Below are 18,686 nucleotides of genomic sequence, written 5' to 3' on the forward strand. Positions count from 1 at the left end.
TGTCCACATAGAATATTAATTCACTATTCCAGAGGCAATTTTCAACTATGGCTGCCTGCCCCATGTATCATTGATAATAACTATATGAATGAATGAGCACTATGGCTGCCCACAATAGTCCAACTATGGCTCATTATGACATAAATGTGCGGCCATGGTTCAACATAGTCCAACACTCAATAACTATGGCCCATACTGCGACTATAAAATGAGTGGACAGTACTATTGCTGGCTAACACTATACTATAACTTAAACTGAGGTTTGTCCATACAATATATAAAACTGGATACTACTACAGCCTGTCCCAGACATTGATTATTAACTGTGGCTATGGTTAATAACTACATAAACCAGTATACACTGTCATTGCCTTTATCCCACACAAAGCACTTGTCACCCTTAGTGCAGATATCTTGAAAAAAGCAAGGCAAGAGGGATCGCCAAACATACCCTGCTCCCCCTCTGGTAACACTTTCTAATACTGAAAAGGCCCCATTGTCTTTGAACTTGGTCCTCCCAGGAAATAAAGCGTGGGGGAAACGGGCTCTCCTGAGGATGCCTGCGTCTGTGGATCGTAGGTTGGGATGGGGGGGGGGGGGGGGGGGGGTGACTAATTAAGAACTGAGCTCTTCATCCTCTACCCAGTAGGAGTCAAACAGGCACTAGGCACGGCGTGCCCTCTGAAAGCGCACCCCAACAAAAGCTCTCCATTAATCCCAGCTGGGCCCTGCCTGCCGCCGGCACCGAGGGGTGTCACCAGGGGCACCACGCCAGCCGGCACAGGGGCCACTTCATTTGAAGGGGGGCCACAGAGGCCGGGTCTCCAGTCAGGGATAGACAGAGGCACACAATGGGGCAGAGAGCTGCTCTACCCTTCCCTCCTCTGCCATCAGCACCTGGCCATGCAGATGGGCCGTTTGTGTGCTTCGCTGCCACAAATACACAGTGGAAACTGGGAGTAAGTGACTAAGTGCAATGCAGTTATTGTTATTAAATGGCTGTCAGACCCCAGAGAAAAAGTGTCTGAAAAGCTACAAATGCTTGTCACTGGGATGGTTCATTTATTTATGTAACTTTCATAAACCTTTTTTTGCTAGTAAACTTATTTATTAATGCCCAAATAGAACATTGTTGTACCTTTGGGAAAATTGTTTGAAGAACAACAATCTGCCTGCACTGTACCTTTTTTTCTGAGTGTAAATGTGCAGTCTCTTCCAAAGATGACATGCCTGTGACAGGCAAGTTGAAAGTTCCCCGACACTAAATGCTGCATCTGCACCATGTAATTTGACTGAGCGAGAACAGTAGGGTGTGCTCTTCTAGTTAACCTGACCACATGATGTCATCTCAAGAATACGGAAATTATAAATAGACTGCGAGGAACCCGGAAACAATCTTCTGTCCTCAGGACCAGAGCGTGTCAAGATACAGTACTGGCCCTGAAAGGCCTTGCTTTACCATAGACACTGAAATCAGTGCATGGAACTCAGGTCAACACCTCAAATGTTCACAATGTATTTGTGTAAATAGAACTCAATATTCAGTGCCCTCCATAATGTTTTATCATTTCTTTATTTGCCTCATTCATTCATTCATTTATTACTATTTGAGATTTGTAAAAAAAAAACATGTGGTTAAAGTGCACATTGTCAGATTTTAATAAAATGTTTATACATTTTGGTTTCACCCTGTAGAAATTGCAGCAGTGTTTTCACATTTCAGGGCACCATAACGTTTGGAACACGGCAATGTTATGTAAATTAAAGTAGTCTTGTTTAGGATTTTGTTGCATATCCTTTACATGCCATGACTTCCTGATGTCTGTGACCTATCAATATCATCCGAAACTTATTTTCAGGTTGTCCTACAGGTGATAATCATGATGGATGGAGGGCACTGTACCAAATGCCAAGTGCATGCGCAGCAATACTACGGCATTAGGGTTGTGGAAATGCTAGTGCATGTCTATCTCTAGGGCCAAATGTTGTCTATAGGGTCAGGCAAGGCTGTAACTTTATTGACTGAGGGGAAGGGCAATGTTGTATATACTTGTCAGCATAGAGCACTGCGATGACATGACTGTCTATAGGTTCAAGCAGCTTCTCAGACTCTTCTTAGCCACCTGCTTTGTCAGATATAAGGATGTTTCGTGGAAATCTTCATTCAGTTCCTGGTACACTAAGCACTAAGCAATGGGTCAATTAAGAACCTATTTTAACCTTTTCATGCACAAGCTATGCTCAGATATAGAAAATAAAAACTCACAGGTCACTTGTGACCCATGTCAAAAGGCGTAAGGACCCCATTATTGCCTTTTGAACAACTATTCACTACTGTATGTGAAAATCTGAAGTATGGCAATGAGTGAAGGTATATAAGAAATGCAGGCTATAAGCCGAAGAGTATGTTGTTCAGCAACAACAGTCACCACAATACAGATTGGGGAGAATTAAATGTAATCACTGCTGCCAATCATCAGCATGACTGCCCATAATCCCAAATCGTAGCTCAGGTGACACTGAAGCAGCAGAGAGAGCCTGCTACTCTCTGAAAATGACTGAAATGCTGCTTATTCTTTGCTCATATATATAAAACCAACCCAAGATCCAGTCTAGATATGAGCTATCGATTCTTTGTCCATACAGTTTGGTATGGTCTGTGGTTTTAGTTCCTTTTTGAGTTTATTACATTGTGTTTTTAGTATGTAAGAAAATGTGTGGTAGTATATTTGTGTAGGTCAATATATCAGTGAGTTATCAGTGTTTTATGGTACCTGCTGCAAGTGTTGGGGGTCTGATTGTTAAGCACAGAACTGTGGGTAGATACTGATGATAGTAAGAAAAGCTTATTATCAACAGTAACAATGACAACAACAACCATCATCATCATCATAATAATAATAATGTGTGTGTGTATACAGTACACTGCTGATATCTCACGATGTCAAAGTTATTCACAGTGAAGTGGGAAACTTTAGCATTTTTTACCAGAACACACAGCACACATCAGATAATGTGGATAAGGATGGAATTATTCGACATTTTAACTGGGGATGAATAGGTGGCAGGTTAAAATTGTCAGATTCAAAAATGTATGTTATTCGATTCAAAATTTGTGGTTATTAACTATGTGTGTGCTTGATGCATACAGTAGAACACATTCATTTAATATTTGTATGACTTTTCATTTCAGGTTCCTGGTTGGTACATTGGTCTGTACATAGTATGGAGATCCAGTTTGAAGATGTATTGATCATTAGTCACAGAATGGCAGTGAGTGTAGATTAAACTGGAACCACTGATTGCATGGTGTCCTCTTCCAGTAATTGCCTCCACAGCTATCTTTGGCAGTGTGATTTGAGCAACATAAAGGTACTCTCTCACCACATGCCACATACTGAAGAAAGACAGAGGTATTTAAACCAATCAACCATCAACCCAACACCCTTCCACCACCACTACCACCACCACACTGAATTCTAGGAAATATACAATAAAAAAATATAGCTTGAAAAAAGCGGATGTATTTTTTGTTGGAGGCTATATTGTGGAATGATGGACAGAATTTGAATGTGCTATTAAATCATTGCAGCTTTTTAAACGGTCTTGGAACATTCTCTGGAAAATGTGCCCCTTATGGACCATGACTTTTTATTTTCATATTTCAGGTAGAAAACTATGACCCTGCTTCTTAATCATGGGACAGGACATTGTTAGCTAAATTCAGCAAAAGAAATCAAAAATTTTTAAATTTTGATAAAGGAATGGCTTCCATTATAATACACTAATTTCTGTATGCCCACTTTTCAGCAAACTTTTGCTATTCATGTAAATAGTTACATTTCATGTTACACTTCACTAGATGTTTTCTATGTGGTCAACAAAACCAGTGTGTACAAACCAGATATTTTAGTGCTGCAGATGTTTCTTTATGGTACACATGAAACATGTCTCTGTGGAGAAACCTCAATGCCTGTGAAGGGGAACAGTAATAATGGTTTATCTGCAACGAAGCAAATGTTGCCTCAGCCAGATCTTCTGTGGCTCTGATATTGTTGAACTTCATCTCTGCCCACAAGATGCTGTCATCCACTGTCCTCTTGTCGGTTGGAGTGACATGCTATGCCGATATCACTGCTGCCATGGAAACGCCTTTGGAGAATACAGCATCACTCCAGCTACGGCAGATGTAAGAATGTAAACTCAATAGCGCCAAAGCTGTGACGCTGGCCCTTGCTGTACACAGTCTGAAATAGACTGTAATACCGGGTGGCATAAAAAGCCACATTTATGAAAATAAATAAAATAAATAAAATACATTTTCAATATGAATTTTAAACGAATCACTACATTGCAAATAGCAACCATTGCCTCGTTCCACCTATCTACACCAAACAATTTGAATATTAAAATACTGTAATAATGACAGTAGTTCGTAATTAATATAATGATGCTGATTATGCTGCAGGAGAGGAGTGGGCGTGCGCGTGGGCAGGGTTTAAGTGTTGAGCACCGTCATATCAAATGAAATGCGTTAGACTGACCCATTCATTACAGTCGGAAATATAGCGACACACCGTTGTAACGGTGTGGTGCTGCAGCGCTGAAAGATTGCGCGAGGGCTAGTAGGCTATACGAATTTGGCTTAATCCTACGTCAGTAGCGAGGAACTATCATATAACCCAAGAAAAGCTGAGAAGTGCCTCACTGCGGTGGTTAGAATTTAAGGAACTCTCGCCTTTCGTTACTGGCTTATTACTCCGAATGCAGGTTTGCTCCCCATCTGTGCTTAGCTCGTGAATGGAAAGCATCGCCAAGCTGGACATAACCTCTCCATTCTGCGTACAAATCTTGGTGCCGTGATCAAGTGGTTACTGAACGGACGTCGTTTAGGCATTGGTCTCCTGGAAAGTGGGATGGATACCTTCTTCGCCGAGGTAGGTGATACAGTGCTATTACTGATGTTTATGGAGCGGTGACAGAACAGATGAGGCGCCGCTCGTGTGGAAAAGGATTATCGTGTAAGAAACAGGTTTGCATGATTTTACGCGGCGTGTCAGTGTGCAATTTGCACAAATTTTGCCTCTGATGTCCAATGTTTGCATATTATTAGCAAATACACAGGATTTTCTGTTGACCATTTCGTTACATTCATATTACAGATGTTTCGTTTTGAATTGTGAATGCAGACGCGAACAATGTGGCTATGCGTCTTTCATTTTCGCGACACATGCTGATAAAAAAAGGCACCAAGCAGAAGCTCGATGCTATTGATACATCGTATGGTATCATCGATTGTCACGGGCCACTGCAATAAATGCTCTAATTACCGACACATAACTGACTTAGGCAAGTGAATATCCCTAGGCAATTGCATCACAACGGACCAAACAGGCAACCTCACAAAAAGTCAATACAGCTGATTTTCAACATAAATGTCTGGATACTCATACAAACATTTGATGATTCCCCTGATGATTCCCTGATTCCCTGCGTACACATTTCAGGGCTGGGATATTGCGTGCATCGGTATAAATTGTGGGTCAGCAGCGTTGTACCAAGTTAACTGGCAGTTGGAGTGTGAAGAGGGCGTGTGCACGTAAGGAAAGCGTTTGTAGGTGCCCGTGCTCGCGCAATATTTTCAATTGGCAGTTGAAAATATATTTCTAATATATAGCTCTATATACTTCTAAAAATAGAAGCTAATTTAATTTAGGGACAAAATTATAACAGACATTTTGACAGCTATATTGGCTGCCAGTAGCTGGAGGCATGCGGCAGAAACCTTTTTTTATTATAATTATTTTTGACGTATCTGCAAGGTAGCATCTTTCATGTTGTCTCCACTTAAGAGCTCCTTCGCATCTGTACCATTCATCTCATTACCTGGTCAATCCAACCACGATGCCCAGCTACAGATTCACTAAGGCTTCATGACATCACCTCTCCTGTGTGCCTGTTTTTCGGTCTGGTGAAAAGCCAGGAGGGGCAGCTTGTCACCTAATGTCTAATGTTACCGAATATCTTTGAAATTCACTGCAGTGTGTTATGTATAATGTCAATGAACTGAAATTAGGGATCATCTTTGACATATCATCTCAAAATGTACCCCCAGGATCTGAGCTGCGTGTGGTGTAAGAGTGCACCTTCTCTGTGTTGCATCCACTGCTATTCTCTCAGTGATGAAAGCACATGAGCCATGTCTTGACATGACACCTCTTCACCCTCCCCTCCATAAACCATAATGTTCAGCTTTTGGAGGGTCTCCTGGCGTTTCACTTTCCTGGGTCCTAGTGCCTGCTGGGAAATTGTTCATACTGTTAAGACAGTAGCAATTGACACAGAGTGAAGTCGACATTGCCGTCTTTTTTTACACTAGGTCATAAATGCTGTTCTCCCAGGTCAGGTTAGCGGGGTGGGGGACTGCATTGTCTGCACAACAATAAAAAGGTTTCTTTGGGGCTGTCTTGTCAAATTCCTGTGTACCACAGACTGGTCTACGTACTAATTGTCTATATACTGTACAAGACAGGACAACAAAGCTATTTCAGTTTCACTGCAGTATATGTACAGTACAATGATTTACTGAATACAATTAAAATAAATGGCTGCACAAGCAGGAGAGATCTTAGTCAGAGGTGGCAGTGAGCATGAGTTGACAGTTGAAGCCCTCTTGATTATGATCACTTACACTGAGGCACAGGTGAAAAATGTCATGGCTCAAATGAATGCTTTTCCACCCAAAGTCATTTTGAAAAATTGCATCTTTGAACAGGCAAGTCTTATTGCTGACTCAGAGAAAGCTGGTGGTCTGGTTGGAGAGTACTCACATTCTGGGCAGGAGTCATCTCCCGCACAGCCTTATTTGCTGCTGCACTGGCACAAGTTTCTGGGGAAAATCGACAAGAATGACCACTGTGACAGGATGATTATGGGACTGAATTGATGCGGTGTGCAATAAACTTTACAGCCTTCATGCTGTACCCTCCTCTGTGTTTCTCCTACTGGAGAGGAGAGATATGAACCTCCTGCTGGTTGTTCGTCAAACTTAAGTGTGTGTAGTACCGCTAATGTCCACTTCAAAGATGTGTTTGTAGCTTTAGTTATGCTAATAAATTATATGATACTTGTGCTTCTTTACCATAACTTGTCTTCCAATACCTGCCATCTTCTTCTAAACCATGGGCACTGGACCTGATATAGTAAGTGTGACAAACCGAACTAAACTGAAAAATGCATGTGGCTCCAGAGAAAGGGGTTGTCCCCAGCCTCCACCCTTGTCTTACAGTGGGCTCCCCTGGGAGTGATTCCGAAATACCAAATACCCAGAGTGGACGGACACGCTGGTGTCCACACTGGGGACAACAGATCTGCAAGTGGCAACATCTACAGTTAATGACTATAGACACATGCTGTGAAGGGAAGGTCTTGTTAGGTACACCACAGAGAGCATTGTGCGCCTTTATTTAATCTGGAATTCAAGGCAATACCATGCAATGGCAGAGGAAGATTATGATGAATCCAAGACATCCTCGGTAGCTGAAGTCAGTATGTTTGTCAGTGTTCAAGGTTATGAGAAGATATTACTAATGTTGTTCTTTAAGTCCAGGCAAATCAATGTGTATCTTTATTTTTTTAATGTATGAAAATCCTTTTCGTCTGTTTATTAAGTTGGAAGATGGGTAATGGCAGTAAGGTAGGAAACTGCATCTCTCTCCAACCAGTGCCCCACACGGCCTTATTCCAGACACTGACTGTTCCTGAGGACCATGGGTGCTTTCATTGTAAGGACTAGGGTCCTAGTACAGTCAAGTCCCATCCCTTCCCTTCTGTTGAAACCTCTTCCTCTGCCTTAAGCCATGCTCTTCCTTGATCAGTGCCAGGGGTGCCTAATCTTATCCAAAAAGTGGGTGTAGGGTTTTGTTTTAGCCCAGTGCCAAGTCACCTGATTCTGCTTATCAGAGTCTTGATTAAAGACCACGATTAGTTCATTTGCTGAATCAGGTGTCATAGTGCTGGGCTAAAACAAAAACCTGCACCCACACCTGCACCCCTTATCAGAAGATTAGGACCCCTGCTCCAGATGAATGGTCACTCATAGTGTCCTTGCTGCCAGTGCCTGGCCTTTGCAGCCACAGGCAGACAGACAGAGCATCCTGCTGGGGTCAAGGTCAAGTCCCAGTGATGTGGTCTGTCCCCCATCTATCACAATCACCGAAACCCCTGCTGCTGCACGATGTTCAGGTCAGAGACCTAGCTGCACCTCCGGGGTCTGTGCTGTGGATATCGAGTGGCCTCCTCAAGGTGAAAACATTTTTATTAATTGCCGCTTGAGCCCTCAAAGACACAGTGAGACGGGTCATTCATTTCCATTAGTGTTAGCTACGTGATGCGGCACTCCTTCCAGTGTGAAGGAAATTTAATCCACAACAAGCAGCACGTCTGTTACTCTTAATATGGCCGTCGGAGGCTGTCTGTGACTGTCTGGCTTTGGGAGAGGAGATTGGCCGATCATTTGCACAGGCAGCCAATTGCAGCTTGTTTCACTCTGTAGTCAGCCAGCTGAGCTGTGCGGCCATTGCTGCAGAGGACTGCAGCACAGGCATAGCCGGCGCAGGCTGGTGCGGGTTTTGAGTTGCTATTGCGGGATGAGGCAGGGAACACCTTGCTGAATTAAGCCCTTCCTCTCTGGATGGTGCTGTGGCTAATTACTGTATGTGAGGAGGGAGGCTTGCTTAGAGAGTTTTGTACAGATTTACTTGTTAGCCAGCCCATAGGGCCAATGAACAGGACAGCACAGAAACGGCAGGGCACAGGGAGTGTGTGAGCGTGTCTGTGGTCTTGTGAACGTATTCACGGTGATCTTGTCTTTGTGTCTGCGATGGGGCACATTCCCTTCCAGATCAGATGAGGTGTTAACCTCTATTTGTGCTCTTGAATGCCGAGGTGAGACCAGCATTTAAATTGAGAGCAGACATTCCACTCCTTTAATTTTGCTTCTGTATTTAGACAGGGAGAAAACAGAGAGGGTAAGAGATAGAGAAGGGATCACAGCTCCAAAGGTGTCATGGAACAAACCACCAACCCCACAGGGGGGTTTCGGATGTGGCTCTACAGACCACCCTATGGACTGTGCTACCAATCACATTTCTGTGTGGCTCCTGCTGCATCCCTCATTGTGGTGTGAACCACTGCCCGACTGAGGACGCTCTCTCTCTCCCTCCCTCTCTCTCGCCTTCCCCCTCCTTCCTTTGCTCAGTGGCTGCACAGGCGTCTTGTTGCAGGCTGGTTCCGAGGAGCTGCTCGAGATGCATGACCTATTTTTCACGTTCATCTCCCTTTGATGTCAACTGTTTAGCTATGGAACTGAAGGATCTCCTCTCCCTCCAGCCTCTGATGAGTTTCTGCATTCTGTGACTGTGAAACTGCACATGAATTATTTGGAATAATCCTATTTTGCCTGGATGAATAAGCTTACCTCCCCAATATAGCATATTTCCCCAAAACACACATTTCCCATGACAGCAAATTAAATACAGAGAATTAAATGTATGCATTCAGTTTTTAACCCAGATTTTTCTCCCAATTTTTAATGTTCAGTTGTATTCATAGTTGTATTTGCTGACAACTGTAATACCCTACTGAAATTTTGGGATTCACTGAAAAGCTTTGATGTGCTTTGATGTGCATGCTGTTCATCACTGCTCAATTTCACTCCATAATCCAGTAGCAGAGCTCGGTGGTGGCAGCTAGTTAGGATGGGCCCCGGTGCAAGATTTTTTATGGGCCCTTCCTCTAAGACGCAGGAACGCACACACAAACGCACACACACCACCGTTAGACACATATTTTTCACAGACAATACTTTGGATTTTATTTGGGTCATGAGTAACTGGTTATTGGCACACAGGTTACATCATTTGCGATACTTGTATAAATCAAGTCAGGACCATGGACCAGCGTGGATGGTCATAGAATCAAATCAACAAGTCAACAAATCAACTAACGATAGTTGGGATGCTTACATAAATGAAGCTTAGGCCTATAGGCTATTCATGTGTCAGTATCAGAGAAAAAGCACAACACAATGCATTCACTGGATATACTGTTCACTGTGCCTCATTCACTGAGTGCATTTTTACAATAAAATATGAATTAATGTTTGAATATTCTGTTAATTTCTTAGCTTTTGTTTTATCCAAACTTGCCAATCAAAGGTCCACTCACCTATTTGGTCGCTTCCTCTTTGTTAAGCAATACAATTTATACTTAACATTGGTGGAATGCTGAGTTTACAGCAGAAACCCAGTCCAGTAATTTAACAAACAATTCAAGTTCACAGTAAGATGGGAGAATTATTTTTTCAAAAAGCCATCCAGTTTAGGTAGTTTTGCTACCTTTTCCTCCTGGTCCTTTTTTATCCTTCTTTTCTGTGACCAACTTTTGTGCTTTAGTGGCACTAGGCAGCTAAATGGCGCACAATATTATTCGCATTAGGCTAGCTCTCAACACACAATCAAGACAGTTCACATTGGAAAACATATTTCCCAGCAGCACTCTTTGCATATCAGAAAATAATACACAAAATTAATTAGCCTGCCACATGTTATTTAATTTAATAGTTTATACATTATCGCCTTTTTTCTGTAAAATAGACTCACGGTATTAATTTAGCTATTGTACAAAGAAAATGTAATAAGCATAACCAAGACAAGTTCGCTTATTTAAGGATATATAAGCACACACCAAACTCTTAAGCAAATGTCGTCTTTGTGTTATTTTTTGGTGAGTGGTTAAAATATAAAGACCTGTAAAAAAAAAAAGCGGACATGCTGATATAAGACACGGAGAGACATGGGCCCTCCTAAACCACGGGCTCCGGTGCCGTTGCACCTGCTGCACCGCCACTGGCAGGGCTGCATGGTTATAGTGTCAGTTGGTTGAAAAGAGGAGGTTGCTGAGATGCGCTTCACACATATAATACCCTCTCTTCCTGGGCAAAACTACTGCCTGTTATGCACTGCCCTGTGGAAAACTGTCCTCGATTTGATACCTGCCCATGAAGGGCACCCACACACTGGAACAGGAGTGTGCGTTAGTAATAATGGGGGTGAGAGGATGTTTTTTGGTAAAGGGGGTGAGGGTGTGTTTTGGTTGTGAAGAGTGAAGAAGTGTTTGGATAATGGAGGGAGAAGGTGTGTTTGTGTAATTGAGGGAGAGGATGTTTTTTGGTAAAGGGGGTGAGGGTGTGTTTTGGTTGTGAAGAGTGAGGATGTGTTTGGGTAATGGAGGGAGAAGGTGTGTTCGAGTGATTGAGGGAGAGGATGTTTTTTGGTAAATGGGGTGAGGGTGTGTTTGGGTTTCCCATCCTAAGCAGGGTGTTGGCATTTACTTTCAGGTAACTCTTAACATAATCATTTATTCAATCCACCAATCATTGTTGCAGTAATGTTATGTGATTGCCGTATGCTTATGACTTTAGTGAGAAGCGATAACAGTGGTACCGCTGGCAGAATATGCATGCTCCAAGCAAAGAAGCAGGTATTTCTTAAAGAAAGACTATTCTGGCTCAGGTTCTGGCTAGGTCTTAGTAGCTTTGTAGCTAACTCCATTGCAGACTACCGTGTGCCGTGATGAGCCAAGAAAACCGCGGTCTAATATGATTAATTTATAATGAATTATTAATAATATCTGCTTTTGTAGTAGCTGTTCCCTGCCGCTAGCCCCTGCTGCTAACACCAGTGGATTTCAGTCTGCTCTAGTCTGCCTGGAAGGAGCACAATTCTGTATCATTAACACGCATACTCACAAACACATCAATTCATAGTCGCTTTTATTTTTTATCAGACATTTAAAGTCTTCTGAAAGTCTTTTGGATTTAGACATAAGCTCCCTGCCCAGGAGAGGAAATAAACTGGGAAAATCTCCTGAAAATAGAAGCAGTAGTACTGTGCAGCTGACATACAAAACTGAATTTAGTTTATAGTTTATAACGCAGCTAATTAACATTACCAAATGCTGGCTAGCCACCAGGGCTAATCTCTTGCAAGCCCAGCTCCCCACTGTAGTAGCCAATCCATACACATCTCCTCTTGCCCTCCTCCTCCTGTATTGAACTGAGCATGTACGTTTGATTTATAATATTTGCAAGGTGAAATTATTGCATAGCATGCCTTTAAAGTGGCAATATTCTCGTTTTTTGTTGAAAGGAATACAAAATATAAAGGCATCGTTCATCAATACAAACAAATGCACATGCATATGCCCAAGTATCGTAGAAGTAAAGCTCATGTTTTTTCCCCCTCCAAAGTTATGAAACTAAAGATGTAATCACAGCATTCGCCAGCCAAATACCAACACAGAACTCTAAAATAGGATATGAGAACATATTTTTAGACACTGCAGCATTTTAGCTAGGTTACTGGCATAATACGGTAATAGATCCGTTTCTACAACAAGCTAGCGTTTGGTATGGTATGAAGATAGCTAATTATGCGCTACTAAAATAGTAAGCGCTACTAAAAGATATTGTGAATACAGAAATGAATGAAAGCAACAGTTAACAAATGTTGCTATGGGTTATGGTGCTGTGCTGAATATGTAAAACACATCACTTCCTGTGCGGCTTCAATATTGGCCTATTCCAGGGGCTGAAAATAGCTAATGCAGAGATATTTATGATGTAATGATAAATGTATTTGCTATTGTCTAAAAGTACCAATGATAAGAGGTATGAAGAAGGAAATGTATTTACAGTCCTTCAAAAAGTATTGGAACAGCAAGGTCTGCTCCTTTGTTAAGTTAAGTTAAACGGATGTACATGAGATGACAGATCCAAATTTCAGCTTTTGCTAAAACAACAAAGGACTTTGTTAGGGAGAAAAGGTGGAAGGTTTTGTACTGGCCAAGTCAATCACCAGACCATAACCAAATTGAGCATGCATTTCTCCTCCTGAAGAGAAGATTGAAGACCCCTGAAACAAACAACCACTGAAAGAGACTGCAGTAAAAGCCTGGAAAAGCATCACAAATAAAGAGTGAACAGTTTGATGTCAATGGGTCATAGCCTTGATGCAGTTCTTGCAAGAAAAGGATATGTTACCAAATAAGTGTTATATACTTTAATTTACTTACTACTCTCTGTTCCAGTACTTTTTCTCACCAAAAGAATGGGTTGTCTGATATTTATTTGTCTGGTGTTAATCACATCTAGGTGTAAATACCAGGAAATAAAAGCAGAAATTCTGAACTCTTGTCTCGTGTTCATCTTTTTATCTTGACCCTAAATGTATTCACTGTATTGCAAAAACAAAGGAATTGGCCTTGCTGTTCGAATACTTTTGGAGGGGACTGTATAAAAAAATAACATATACATTAAACCTGAATGAGGCCCTTGGTTTAAGTGTGGATTAATAGAACTCCTTCTGAATACCCAGAACTTTCTCCAGACCTCAACTCCCCTTTTCCTCACTGGTTTATTTCGAGAAGGAAAACAATAGAAGATGGTTCTTGCTTCTCAGCCCTCACTGCCAACTGCTAACCCATAGCGACATTTGTTAACTGTTGCTTTCATTCATTTCTATATGCTCATGAAGAACCTTATTGAAACAAATTATATTGCTTATTATTATTCAAATGCAAAACCAACAACTACTTATATTTTGTCAACTACCATGATGATCGAACAGTTTTATGGATATGCCAGCTCCTTAAAGCACCTGGATATATCTCTTCCCCCTCTCTTCAATTCACCTGCACATTGGTAGTCAGGCTATTTTCAGTCACCTCTATCTCCCCTCTCCCAGGTTGGCATGTGTTAGCCCTCATGTTCTTTGAAAATGACCAATCCCCTCCACAATGTTTTTCTGTTCAGAAAACAGATTGCTGCCTTTAAAGGTCCAATATTGTGGAAAATGTCATTTCCCTTGGTATGTGGATTATAAAGTTATAAAAGTGCTATAAACACACTGTGAAAGTATGAAAATGCTCAGAACCCAAATAAATTCAGACAATGCGTGTGAAGAAAATTTAAATAAGCCTTTTGGACTTCCGTGATGATGACAATGATATGCTCATTTTGCTTCAAGGCGGCCCACCTTATAGCAGGAACAAATCTAAGCGCTCGGCACAGAATATGTTCAGTTCATTTGAGCTAGTCAACCAATCAGAACAGAGGTTCATTGATATCAATGAGCCTTAAAGACACAGTCACTAATGCAGCCTTTGATGGGTTTTCTAGATAAAACAATGAAAACAATTTTGACACTACATCCCTGGTGTACATCCCTGTTGTTCTTTGGTTGAGACTTTGTTTGGTGTGTGTACACAGTTGCTGTATTTCGGTAGAAAGTAATTTTTGTTAACCATGCTGAAAAAGTTTGGAGAATGTTCGGGAGTGACCGTAAGAAATCAGAGAAAAACTATTGGAATTGATAGGTAGCACTCCGTGGAAGTGGAAATATAACTTATCTTTTTTGGGTGAACGTTTCAATTAGCCCTTGTTGATTCTCATCTTACGCTGACAAACAAGGCAAATTCATTTTTGTAAATATGGTATTAAGCTCTGAGAAATATAAATGAATTGGGACAGATGGATTATCCTGCTAAAACACTGGTTTCCAGTTTGTGGGTGTGCCTCATGATCTGTTATTGGACCCTGACCATAGTTCAGGCTACTATATGGCCCACAACTGGTTGCAGTCCCTTGCAGGGAGGGAGATAATTATTTGGAATTTCCCAGATCTCATCTCACAAATGTGACTGTGACTATAGATGATTGGGTGCCTGCACTTGTTGTGTATGAAGTGTAAGGAGCCACAATGACTGCGCAACTCAGCTGGTGGACTGGGGAGTAAGAAGGAGCAAAGACCTGACAGTATATACTGTGGAAGAGAGCACACGATTGTGAGGCTACAGTGATCTCTGATGGGCCTTTGATTATTGTTGTTTGGTTCAAAATGGTAGGGGAAAGAATAAGGCTTCTCTATCTCATTCTCTCCATTCACCCGGGGCCTATACCATAGAGCAGGATTACTGAGTTAGCAGGATATCTATACCAAGTAAAACCCGGAACTCTCCCAAATCTGGAATTATTTTCTTGTTTTAAAACTATTTCATTCATCATGATGGGTTAAGTAGTTGTCTAACTGAGAATGTAGAAATCTATTTCTAGTCCAATCTTTGTAGTTAATCAAAGGGAGTCAAACTTAACAGGCAAAAAAACCTTAGGAAGATTGGGACCACTTTTTTTATATATATTTTTTTTACTTTTCCTGAAACACAACAAAGCAATGGTAAACACACCAGAATATTCCATTGCATTACTAAAATTATAGTTCTTGGACTTCTAAGGCTTGACCTAGTTTGCGTACATCTTTTGTATGTGAATAATTGATTCAAACAAATTGCTTCAGGGAGGATTATGATGCTAAAGAAAGTTAACTGAGTTATTACAATCAGCATGAAGTTTCCTTATCATAGCATGTCAATGAAGATTTTGGAGAACTTATGAAAGGAAATATCTTTTCAGATTTTCTCAAGTAAGAAGCTGAAAGCAAGAACTAATTAAAACCAAACAGGATTATTTGAGAGTTTGTACACATACTGTATAGTGTTCAAATTCTGCTGAAACGCAGCAAGGAAGAGTGATGGGGGCAGCAGAATGTTGACAGTGATGATTGAAAAAAAGTATTTTCAATCACATCTCAGCATCCAAAACAAATTAGATAAGGTATTTAAACAAAAGTACCATTCTTCTGCCATGTCTCCTATTGGCGGAATGATGGTAGGTAGTATTGCACCCATGGCATTTTATTTAAGGCTACTACATACCTATATATTTTTATGGGTCACTGATGACACATTTTAGGGACATAAAATATAAAATATAATCCAGATTAAGTATTGCATTAATAGATGAATGCACTGTACCTTAATGAACAACTGATTAAAAGGGTTTTTTAAATGTTATTCCAGTTTTATTGTGTACTTTCAATTGGCCCAGACAATTATTTTGTGTGATGAAAGATATTTTTGGTACTTGGTAACCAGAACTCAAGAATACTATACTGGCTGTTGTAAAGCCGGCTGGTCGCTGGCAATTGTAAGCATTTAGTCTATTTTTCATCAGACACACAAACAATTGCACCATTCAAAAATGTAAATAATATGAAATAATATTCAAACTCTGTGAAGTTTACTATCCCTAGATACAGCTGCTCTTATATATGTATTAACAAAGGACTGAATAATGTACCAGATTAACACACAAATGAACACACGCCAGATTAGCACAAAACAGATGAACTCATAGTAGACTAACACTCATTAGAAGAACACATAAATATTAGCAAAGGACTGAATAACGTACCATATTAACACACAGCAGATTAACCCAAACCAGATTATCATACAGCAGATTAACATTGTCTAATTACCCTTGAGCAGATTGACCCGCAGCAAATGAACACAAAACAGATTAACAGATAGCAGATTATCACTCAGATAAACACACACTGGCTAACTAATGGCCAGTAGCTTGACACAGCAGATTACTTTAATGCACACCATCTTAACAATTGACAGTTTTAATATCAGATAATATTAAGTTGACAGTATATTTTGCATAGAGAAAGCTTTGAGTGTCTTGCAAACCAATATACCACTTACAGTATTTAAATCCTAAGGGGAAGAGGAAATTAGTGACCTGAACAATGTGAAATAAATATGATTTTTCACAAAGGTAATTCCAACTGGTGTGAATTAAAGCAGTGATAGTTTTCATTCATGAGCTAAACAGGTCATTGATGAGAATTCAAAACAATTTAGGGACATAAAATAGAACAGATAAGACAGATTTAGAAGAGCATGTGGGCAAATAGATTAATGCACTGTACATTAATGAGCAGTCAATATAAAAAACTGTGGAATAAATATCCATTTTTTAAAGATTTGGGGGTAGCAAAAGTCATTCGCAAAAATACATTTGCAAAAGCAAGGGGAAATTAGTGACCCGAACAATGTGGAATAAATATAACTTTTTCCCCTTTGTGTAGTCAGCCATCTCGATTAAAATAGCATTGCTTTGCCCTGAAGCAGGTTTACCCTTAGCATGCCTTCTTGGCATCATGCTGTTTTATGTAGGGCTGGAAAATAGCCAGATGTACTGTAGAACATCTGCTTTGACTGCACTGGTAGCCAGTGCTCTGGTATTCACTGCAAGGCTACTGACACTGTCCCCAGTGATAACACACATGCTTCCCAAATTGGGATTGCATCTTCAGAAAAATTCTGATTATGGCCACCCTGATCCTCAGCATGGTTGTTTCTCATGCCAGACCCACCATCTTGTCCCCAGTACTGAAACAGCCTTTGTTGGACCTGTCCAGTCTGAGGATTCTGCATGTTGCATTAATTGTGAGACAAATTCGCAGTGAAAAGCAATGGCCTGATACCAGTTTCCCTCATGCTGTTGTGCATGGTTATGTAATATTAAGGAGGAGGATGTGTTATACGGGTCAGAGCATTATATTTTGTGTTAATGTTTGCAGCGAATGGATGGAATGAGGGCATGGTTTTGTTCTGAGTGTAATGGTAGTGCGATCATGCCGGTAGAGTGAGCTTTGTTTTCTGACTGCAGGGGGTCGTCTTGGCTTGGGGAAACCTGTATGTGTAACACCTAACACTAAAGCTGCTCAGAGGCGTATACACTGAATGCGATGGATTGAGATTACTTTAACAGGAGTCACCTAATCCTATACAATGGCTTCAGCCACTCTGAACCAGACTTAATGCTGAAGAGATGGGAGAGGCTTAGAAGATTTTATTTGATTGAACCTTTATTTAGCCACAAAGTTTCAAAGACATTGACACATCTTATTTAAAAAGTCTTGGTTTACAGTTTACAGTGTCGCCAATATTACACTAATGCCAATATCATAAAAGACATAATTTAATGACAATAGAAAATGCAGATAATTCCTAATAATTATTAGGTTTAAAAGTGTATTTATCATACTGAAGATATTACGGGGATTCATTCAATATCCTAACCCGCTTATCCTGTCGCAGGGGGGCTGGAGCCTATCCCAGCATTCATTGGGCAAAAGGCAGGAATACACCCTGGACAGGTCGCCAGTCCATCGCAGGGCACACGCACCATTCACTCACACACTCATACCTACGGGAAATTTAGACTCTCCAATCAGCCTAACCTGCATGTCTTTGGACTGTGGGAGGAAACCGGAGTACCTGGAGGAAACCCACGCAAATACGGGGAGAACATGCAAACTCCACACAGAGAGGCCCTGGCCGACGGGGATTCGAACCCAGGACCTCCTTGCTGTGAGGCGGCAGTGCTAGCCACTGCACCATCCGTGCCGCCTTCTGATATTAGGGGGATGATAATCAGAATTTTATGTCATAAAATGACACACTTGTGAGGTTCAGATATTGTTTCTGTGCACCATATTTCATGATTCATTGTGTCTCACTTGTACTTGTATGTGTGTAAGAGTGTGTGTATGTGTGTGTGTGTGTTCATACGCACATGTCTGTGCATATGAGTGTGTACGTGTGTGCTGGAGTAAGGATACAGCACAGGGATACAGCACAGGGATACGGCACAGGGATACAGCGCAGGGATACAGCGCAGGGATACAGCACAAGCAGAACAACAGTGGGATGTG

At 41.1% G+C, this 18,686-nt stretch overlaps 1 protein-coding gene across 1 annotated transcript in view; it reads left to right on the forward strand.

Annotated features, from left to right (window-relative positions):
• Positions 1–4,813: 4,813 nt before the first annotated feature.
• myo10l3 (myosin X, like 3) overlaps positions 4,814–18,686 on the forward strand; it is a 76,175-nt gene continuing 62,302 nt past the window's right edge. Inside the window, exon 1 of the mRNA XM_061235017.1 lies at positions 4,814–4,937. Coding sequence (XP_061091001.1) covers positions 4,917–4,937 — 21 coding nt within the window. The 5' untranslated portion in view covers positions 4,814–4,916. The remainder of the gene's footprint in view (positions 4,938–18,686) is intronic.

This window comes from Conger conger, chromosome 3 (genome assembly GCF_963514075.1).
Source record: "Conger conger chromosome 3, fConCon1.1, whole genome shotgun sequence".
NCBI classification, from domain to species: domain Eukaryota; kingdom Metazoa; phylum Chordata; class Actinopteri; order Anguilliformes; family Congridae; genus Conger; species Conger conger.